The sequence below is a fragment of the Brassica napus genome, chromosome C6 (assembly GCF_020379485.1).
Source record: "Brassica napus cultivar Da-Ae chromosome C6, Da-Ae, whole genome shotgun sequence".
In the NCBI taxonomy this organism is placed as follows: domain Eukaryota; kingdom Viridiplantae; phylum Streptophyta; class Magnoliopsida; order Brassicales; family Brassicaceae; genus Brassica; species Brassica napus.
Window position 1 is genome coordinate 17,727,689 of NC_063449.1, and position 10,043 is coordinate 17,737,731.

The window sequence follows — 10,043 nt, forward strand, 5'->3', positions numbered from 1 at the left end:
AGGATTATTTATCTTTCTAAGATACGAAAAAACGCTGATTTGTAAATAGCCGGAAGTGAATGTAATCTTGGTTACCTCTGTGTAAACAGTTAACAGTGCTCTGTTTTTCCAGTCTTTTTGAAGGGTTAAGCTCTGAAACACCAGTATACTCGAGTATATCTTTAATCTAAAGCAAAGCTACAACATTGTTTTTTTTCACCTGAAAAGGTCTTTTACAAATGAATCGTGAATAAGCCTGATAAGGCCTTTAACATAGTCGTTTTTACACATCCAGGAGCCACAAACAACAGTGTTAACCTGCAACAACAAGTGTTGATCAAAACTTGTGAGAAGACAACTACTAACTTTCCCGGTTTATATGCCATTAACATCATTAAGAATGCTTATCTAGGCTTCTCGTGTTTTTTGCGCCAGTGAGCTTCACCAGTGCCTGAAGAAAAGAAACAAATTGAAGTTTCAAACTCAGAAGTCGTGAGGCAAGCACATAATCAATACAACATCAGCCTTCTGAGTTTGCAGAAGTTGTTAATGTATACACTCACAAACAAAACACGCTTACCAGTGTTCCACGGTGTTGGAAGTGCATTCCATTCAACAATCTCACACTCAGCCTCACTTTTTAACTCTTGTAACTCAATTCTATGGTTGCCTAGTTGGTAACTCAATGCCTACTCTGTTCAACACAATTTTATCTCAAAGTATCAAAAATACGAAAGGGTAAACTTTGCTTAGAGATTATTATTTACATGCATATTCTTCACCTGATTTCAAAGTTTTTTTGTTGAAAAAGGCTATTAGTTCGAGCAGCATAGAATAATTGATATGATTTAAGCAGTCACAAACATGTATTGTTTTCTGTTGATACACTGAAAATCTGGGAAAATTTGATGAAGAATATGAACGATGGAGAAGAAGCAATTTGCGTAGGTTTTTAGGCGGCCGTCTGAGGGGTAATCCGGTTTCCTATGGCGACATCTCCGTTATAGAGAGAGATAAAAGAAGACGAACAGAGATTCATGAGGTTGCTGTTTTGTTTTTAAAGAGGGATAATAATGGCTACGGATAGTGGAGTGAGGACTGACAAAGACACATAATTACGAAACAAAATAAATATAATATTTTTTAAAACATATTTCTATGTGGGTTCCACCTAGTGCTGAGGTGGATATGCTTAGGAGAGAGCAAAAACTTCCTCATTATAATATAGATTATAATATAGATTCATTTCTCTCTAAAAATCAAAGTTACGTTAGTCATGGAATTTTAGTTATATATAACTGAAATTTGGTCTTTTGTAATCAAAAATATTCTCATGCATAGTATGGAGTCAATATTTTAGTCATATGTAACTGTTTTTTCAAATTATTTGCATTATCTTAATTTATTGGATTCAATAATAATTTAAAAAAACTTTTAATAGCTGCACAACTAAAATAACGGAGGTAAAATAGTATTTTGTGTTACAAAATGATAAAAATACAAATTATTGTGCTTTTGGATCTAAAATAAGCTCTAAGAAATTGTTTTGTATTGTGAAGATGTAGTGTAGTGTTCATAATGGGCTGATGGATTAATAAAGCCTTTGAGTTTTTGCTTTACTTAGGGTTGAAATTGTGCAAGACAAACATTAGGGACAAATCATAAATCGAAAGGCAATTGGTTTTTAAAAATTCTTGTATGAGTTTCATAAACAATGAGCTACAATTGTGTCAATACAAATCATAAATAGAAAGCCAATTGGTTTCTAAAACTTCTTTGTACGAACTTCATAATAAATAAGCTACAATTGTGTAAATCCAAAATGATCAGGCTTGCTAATTTGCGCTATCCATTGTATACCTCCTCCATCCAAGCTTTTCTACCTATGAGATTTTTGAAGAACAAAACTTGGGTTCATCCCCTGTGGTGAACTCTCTAATTCACCTCAACTCTTAGCACCAATCATTATGCCATGTAAGATTAATGAAAAAAGGAAATAAAATCAAAAACAAAAAAAGGAAATAGATGAAAAAAAAGTCATCGCAGTTAACAAGGAAGAGAAAAAGTGTTTTGTTAACGCCGTCCATCGGCTCCTTCTTTGTCTCCTACAGAGAAAAGAGAAAGCTTTGTTCGTCAAGTTGGAGTCTCCATTCTATGATTTCAAATCCAATTTTGATTTCACCTTCTCAAATACACTTTATAAACTGCCCCAATTCCACCTTCTCCAAGTTTATTCTCGATTGAAAATTGATGTGTGGCATCTTGTAACTTAGTGAAATCAAATCTCATGGAATCTGTGTGATTGGGAGATCGTCCGGGACAAGAAAAATTCCCTGGAGATCGCAACGATTGGGAGAAACCAATAAGGGGTTTACTAGAAGGGCTTAAAGGCAAAGCATCCGTGACTGGTAGGAGAATGAAGAACTTTGGTGTGAGAGAAACAAGTGGGACATCGTTTGTACGGTATGGTCCAGTGCACGGCGGATATATCGCTCGTATTGTTTGTCACAGGGTATTGCAAAGATTTCGAGCTGTTGTAATATGAAATGGGTAGTTATGTGTTCTCCTACCTGTATGGTGGCTTATACTCCATGGAGATTCTATGATCCAGTGGACACCACTAATGAGCCAAGCTCATGCCTGCTACCCCGGGGAATGAGGCGAGAAGTGTCGCACAAGGTATGTCACTTGTTATGAATTTGAGCTCTAGCATTTAAAATCAGACTGTTGAGCATGTGTTGTAGTATACCAAATGAGGAGATGAGAGTTTGTTACAGTAAAGACGAATTTAATCATTTTACGTAACAGAGGAAACCATTCTGATTTTTTTCTTTCTCAGGGGATAGAAAAAGATGTGTACCAAAAGCTTTGATCTTTGCGGCTGTTTTAGCTGTTGTTGGTGTCTTATTTATCATATTCTTAGTCTTTTCCTAAGGTCTAGGAAGAGGAAAATATGAGGAGGACATATAAAGAAGAACGAAACCTTGAAGGTAAGTTAAGAAAAGATGATATTATTCTTGTGCTCTGTTTCTTCCGTTTTGTTTATTTTTCTTTATTAACATTCTGTTATTCACTCTGTTCTGCCTTGCTGTCTCTGTTTCTTTCATATCTGCTGTGATTTTTTTTTTCATACATACATGACTTCTTGGTAACGTGGAGTTTTTTTTTCCTGACATATGAATGAAGACATTAGCACAGATTCCATGAGATTTGATTTCACTACGTTACAATATGCCACAAGTCAATTTTCAATCGAGAATAAACTTGGAGAAAGTGGATTTGGGGCAGTTTATAAAGTGTATTTGAGAAGGTGAAATCGAAATTGGATTTGAAAGCATAGAATTGGAGATTCCAACTTGACAAACAAAGCTTTCTATTTTCTCTATAAGAGACGAAGAAGGAGCCGATGGACGCGTTGACAAAACACTCGTTCTCTTTTTTGCTAACGGCCACAACCTTTTTTCTTTCCTTTTTTTTTGTTTTTTTTTATTTTGTTTCCACTTTTTATTAATTCTACATGGCAAAATGATTAGTGTCAAGAGTCGAGGTGAATTAAAGAGTTCACTAGAACCCAAGATTTGTTCATTTTTGAAAAGGGAAACGCCCTAAACGCGTTTGCGACTCGCGTTATAGCTTTTACCCGCATAATGATAGTAATTATTGTTGCTCTGGATCTTACTGTTACTCCCTTTCAAGCTTTTACTTCGCAGTAAATTCGATAAGGCCCACCACAACCACTTCCTCCTACGTGGCGATGACACACCAGTCACGTGACAAGCATGTGCCTTGGTCGACTTCTTCACCAGACCTCGAATCTCCGGCGGCTTATAGTTTCTAATCAACGGCCACTTGATCCCTTCGAAAAACGGATGCCTTTTGATATCCTGCGCACCCCTGGCGCAACCTAGTCTCTTCGTTGGATCCTTCACCAACAGCTTCTGAATCAAATCCTTCGCTTCTCTTATTCCCTCTTCCTCCAACTCCAACGGAAACGCCACGTCATCACTCGATGCTATCTTTCGTAGAATTTGTTCTTTGGTCACGCCTTTAAACGGCGTCGTTCCGTGTAACATCTCGTACAGAAATATCCCAAACGCCCACCAGTCTACGCCGCTTCCGTGTCCGTTTCCGGCGACGTGCTCCGGCGCTAGATACTCGTGAGTTCCAACGCACGACTTAGAAAACGCCGTCACTGGCTCCGCCGCGAACTCGGCCACTATCTCCTCTCTCTCGTACTCTACCTCCGTGGAGAAGCAACCGCAACGCCGACTCCTCCTCAACCTCCTCGGAGATGACGGCGGAGTCGAAACTCTCCGGAACCGTCGAGATCGGAAAGTTGGAACGACGTCGGCTTTGAAGCAGAGATCGAAATCTGAGAGCATGATGTGTCCATCTTCACGGATCAAGATGTTCTCCGGTTTGAGATCTCGGTACACGATACCGAGAGCATGGAGATACTCTAAGGCGACGAGGACTTCGGAGGCGAAGAATCTAACCGATGAAACCGGTAACCGGTTACCAGGTTGCTTACGTAGCAAGGAATGTAAGTCTCCGTTGGGACAGTAATCAATGAGGAGACAAGTGTAGTGAGAAGCGTCGATACGTGCGTAGAGTGTAGGCAAGAACGGGTGGTCTAGCATGGAGAGGATCTCCGCCTCCGTTTGCACGTGCGAAAGCTTCTTCGCCGTGAGAGCATCACGGTCGATGACTTTAAGCGCGAATGCGGTGGGGGTTGGGCAGTCACGGAGGTGGCAGAGGAATACACGGCCGAGGTTTCCGGTTCCGAGGAGGCGGACGAGTTTTAGGTGACGGAGATGGAGTCGTCCATCGGAGGAGAGTGTTGTCGCGGCTCTGATTGCTGTCCAGTGAGGATCTTGGCGACGGTGGTGGAGCGTTGTCGCGGCGGCGGAAGTGGTGGTGGAAGGTGTTGTGGCGGTGGAGAGTCTGTCGTTGAAGCTTAAGGTGAGGCTTGAACGAGCGAGACTGGAGCGAGCGCTTGAGGAGGTGAAGGTCCGGTCTGTGGCGGTGGAGGTGAAGCTGACATCGAAATCGGTTTCGAGGTAATAACCTTCGTCTTCCATTTTTGTCTGATGGAGAGTTTCTTTGGAGATGTGTGTGGAGGTTGAAGGTGGTGATGATGAGTTTATATATATATAAAGGGAAGATGGGTTAATGATTTTTAATTTTTAAAATGTTGGTTTAGAGTAAATTAGGGTTGACTTGTGTGAAATGACAAAGATGAGATGGTGGTTTGACCTCCCAATGGGCCATTTCTTTAATCTAAGGACAGGAACTATCATTATTTCTGGATATGCTATACATGGATTTTTCTTATTCCATAAACATGAATTACATTATTTATAATAGCAGAAATTAATTAAAATGATTCGAAATCGAAATGGAATATATATCAAATAAATATCATTAATATACGAGATATTGCATAGATATAATCATATAAACAAGCATTATATATAGACTAAACATTGAAGATATATCATCATGTTATAAATCAATTGATGGATGTCCATAACCGACCCGGTCCATAACCGGTCCATACACTTAGAGAGAGACGGTCCAACCCTAGAGAGAGAAAAACGGCCACAACTTGGAGAGAGAGAGAGGCGGCCATGTAGCTTGGAGAAAAGGAAACCATATTTCATTTTTCCTTGTATTTGTACTCTTTTCATATTATGTATTACTAGTTTTCCTAATCCTAGTTGGTTTAGTTTTTGGATACTTTCCATATTTCTATATCTTGTAATCCTTATATAAAGGAACACACTTTTGATTAATAATATACATAAACTTACAGTTCTAAATCCTAAGTGTCACAACACGTTATCAACACGACAGCCTCTAACACCCTGAACCTAAAACCAAATCGCTAAAACCCTAAACGAAGAGGAATCTGCTTCGGAACTTCAAAAAGGCCGTTCTCCCAAACCGTGAGGACCCAGAAAACGATCAAGATATCAAATCGAAGCCTTGTCGAGACGAATCAGTCAGTGCAAACCGCTTGTCGATCTGACCACCGACGCACCCTCACGCACAGATACAGTGCGCGCCGATTTGCTTTGGAACCCTAATCCGAACCCGACGAACCTTAATCCGTCCCCGCATCTGTTCCAGACAGCAAAGCTTCCCGTTCGCATCAGAGCCGCTCGCGATCCCGACTGCAACAGCTCCCGTTCGACGATCAGCTGCTCGCATCTCCAACCTCAATCTGTTCGCGTCCAGGCCAGCTCGTGTCCAGCTCGCGTTCCTGCCCAGCTCGAGGTTCATTCTCTTGGTGGTCCGGTTTCAACAATCTACTAACCTAAGGTAATTCGAATTCTAAGAACATGAAAATCGAATTTGGTTGATTGTAAAGAATGAAACCTAAAATCTAATCTCTATAAACTAAAGCCATAGGATAATAGATCAATCCCTAATGAGTAAATCGAAGCTCTATAAGTTCAATCCCCAAACCTAAAACGAGATTGATCCATTGATCAATTAAAATCAAAACCTTAATGGTTTTGAATCTCAAATCAAATTCCTTTGATCTAAGATCAAATTTTCGAAAATCCTAAAACCCTAATTCGAAAACTATTGATTGATTGCTTGCTTGATATAATCCGAATTTGATTGATTGTTTATTGAGATTGAAACTGATCTGATTAAGATTGTTGCTAGAATTTATTAATTGCTTACTGTTTTAAAATCTGAACCTGATCATGATTGCTTAAATAATTAAACCCGAATCTGATTATTTGTGATTGAATTGTTTCTGAATATGAATCACCTAGAAACTGATTGCTAGGATCTCATACTGAAATTTGATTGTTTGAATTAAATTAATTGTTTGAGATTTCATGCTTTCATAATCACTTAGAAACCTGATTGCTAAGGTGTTTAAAACTGGTTGCATTATGATCATATAGAAACCGATTAAGATTGTTCATACCATTAGCTGTGTGACTTGTCTTGCATCCATGATGATCACTTAAAAATTGTTAGGATTGATTTTATTGCTTATAATCATCATGTAGCCGTGTGGCTTGCATCAATATTACTAGGATAAGTAAATCATCTCGTTTGGTCGTGAGACCAATAATGCATTATAACCTGATCATTTTGTTTGCATATGATACTTCTTAGAAATTTTTTTTTCTAGTTCGTGTGACATAAACTATTATTATAAAGCTATAAAAAATTTCTAAAAGTATTAATAATTGTTTCCAGATGTCGAAAATCAACAACTTGAATTTTGTTGCCCTAAATCTCTCAGGATATAATTACTCGCAATGGGTGCTTCATACTAAGTTTATATTGAAATCCAAGGGCCTCGGTGAATGTATTGCCAAGGAAAATAATACAAGTAAGAAAGATCGATACAAGGCAATATTAATTATTCGCCATCATCTTATAGAGAGTCTCAAAGATTAGTACATAACTATTGAGAATCCTCTAGACCTTTGGAACAAGTTAAAACAAAGATATGATCACCAAAGGTTGGTGTTATTGCCAAAGGCTAGATATGATTGGATGAGTCTCAGGATCCAGGACTTCAAGTCCGTGGATGAATATAACTCAGAAATGTTCAAAATTGTTTCTACATTAAAGCTGTGTGGTAAGGAGATCACGGATGAGGATATGTTGGAAAAGGCATTGTCCACCTTCCACACAAATAATATGGTGTTAGGACACCAGTACCGGGAAAAAGGCTTCAAGAGTTATGAAGATCTGATTCCATGTTTGTTGCGTGCTGAGCAAAACAATGAGTTACTGATGAGAAACAGTGAGATGAGACCTCCAGGATCCACACCATTACCTGAAGCACATGCAGCCGAAGAAGCTATGAATGAATCTAACCATGTCCATCATGATAAACCACACGGCCATTGCCGTGGTGGATGGAGAGGACGTGGCCGCGGCCAATACAACTTACATGGCCTCGGGAATAGCTATGGAAGAGGCCGTGGATATCAATTTCATTCAGGCCGTGGTCGAGGCAGAATCTGTGGTGTTTCTAAATCACAACGCTCGACCAGATCAGTGTGTCATAGGTGTGGAATAAGTAATCATTGGGCTAAGAATTGTAGGACTCCCAAGCATCTAGTTGATGTGTACCAAGAGAATTTTGAAAGGGAAGAATCCTGAAGCCCACACGATCTTATGGAATATGAAACTTCTAATTGTCTAAGAGAATAAGTTGATTTCGATGTCTTGTTTTGATTTTATGATTTCTTTGTCGTTATGACTTATTTGAATTTATTATATGAATGAAAGTTTTTTAAAATCCTATTTCTGAAAATCTGAAATAAGTATAATAAAATCTATAATAATAAATCACCTAAAATTTCTTCATTCTTAAATAATGGATAATGGTTTCAAAATTGAAACCATGGGCATAGGGAACAAAAAATTCCTTTACATCGCCCAAAGAGATAAGAAATATAGTTACGGGTATAGCCATTCCCATGAAAGGCTACGGCCAGACTAAAGAGATCTAATGATTTATACTCACCCATAGAAGCCCATTGAGTTTAAAAAACATAAGAATGGTTTCCATATTGAAACAATGGACAAAGGAAATAAAGATTTCCTTTTAGAATTCACTCAAGATCATAAAAAAAAATGGCTAAGACTATACTTGCATTCTCTACTGGTTTATACTATGCAAAGATCAGTATGATAGAGGCAAATGCCTGCGAATTTTTCACTCTATGGCATAACCGGATTAGTCATCCTGGTTTAAACATGATGCAAAATGGGCACACATTGAAAGAAAGAAAGAGTTATCCTATAGAATCTCACAAGGAAAACTCATTAAGGCCATAATTATAGTATGTCCATGAGGGGGAAGTGTGGACAAATCTGTGGCACATGTCCATACTATAAACGGCTTGGCCGAATCCTTTTATAAACCGCATAGACCATTACTTATAAGGTCAAAACTCCAAATCTAAAGCTTGGGGACATACGAATTTTACATGCATCTAAGTTAAAAGCATCAGGCCATTTAGTGATCATAGATATTCCCCATCTCGATTAGATAACGGGTCAAGAGCCAGACATATTTCATCATTAAAGACATTTAGATGTGCCAATTGCTCCACCACAGAAAACTAAGATGGGACCTCAAAAGGAGGATGGGGATATATGTTGGATATGAATCTCTCATGATAATGAAGTACCTTGAGCCAAATATGGGTGATCTATTTAGTGGCCAAGAACACGGATTGCAAGTTTAATGAATCCGACTATCCAACATTAGGGGGAGAAAATAATAAGCTGGTAAAAGAAACAGAATGGCATCGACCATCATTGTCTTGGCAAGATTCTCAGACTAAAGAATGTGAAATAAACGTCCAAAGATTATACATTTACAAAGCTAGCTAATCAAATGCCAGACACATTTGCTGACCCAGAAAAATGACTAAGTCATATATAAACCAGCTTGTAAAGCACCAACGAAAATGATGTCCAAGAGAGACACAGTCAAGTTGCTACAGAGTTTATACAGGATAGACCAATAAGTTCCAAAAAATTAGAATCTTCGGAAACAAAAGAAAGGTGCATATAATGATAAACAGATCCAAATCCGAGGTTACTAAGGAAACCATCTCAGACATAGAGATAAGGCCGGCCGGCTAAACATCTAAGGTACCAAACAATGTAGCTTGGGACGCCAAGCTGCAAGGTAATAAAGGTCCTTGATAATAATAAAATCTCAATCGATTATATCATGTCTGGAACATTATGGAACACATAAAGAATGTCGACATAAGATGATTTTAGTAGCACTTGAAATTATGAATATAAACGAGGATCATGAACCCACGTTCATACATGAGTGCACTCAACAAATCAGATAAAAGGAAAAGGGGACGTGGAATTAATTAAGAAAAGAGAGGTTTTGGTCCCACATTTCGGACACCTCTAGATGTAAAACCAGTTGGACAAATGAGTCTTTGTGAAAGAAATGAAACATGGCGAGATAACAAGATATAAGGCACGGCCCATATGCACAAGGATTCACACAAAGACCAGGAATCAATTATGAGGAGATATACTCC

General features: G+C 38.5%; 1 protein-coding gene across 1 annotated transcript; it reads right to left on the reverse strand.

The window, feature by feature from the left end:
• Positions 1-1,513: 1,513 nt before the first annotated feature.
• Positions 1,514-6,405, reverse strand: LOC106431459 (serine/threonine-protein kinase WAG1). Its single transcript, XM_048760714.1, has one exon. The coding sequence runs from the start codon at positions 5,058-5,060 to the stop codon at positions 3,585-3,587; it is 1,476 nt and encodes a 491-aa protein (XP_048616671.1). The 5' UTR covers positions 5,061-6,405; the 3' UTR covers positions 1,514-3,584.
• Between the last annotated feature and the right edge of the window lie 3,638 nt (positions 6,406-10,043).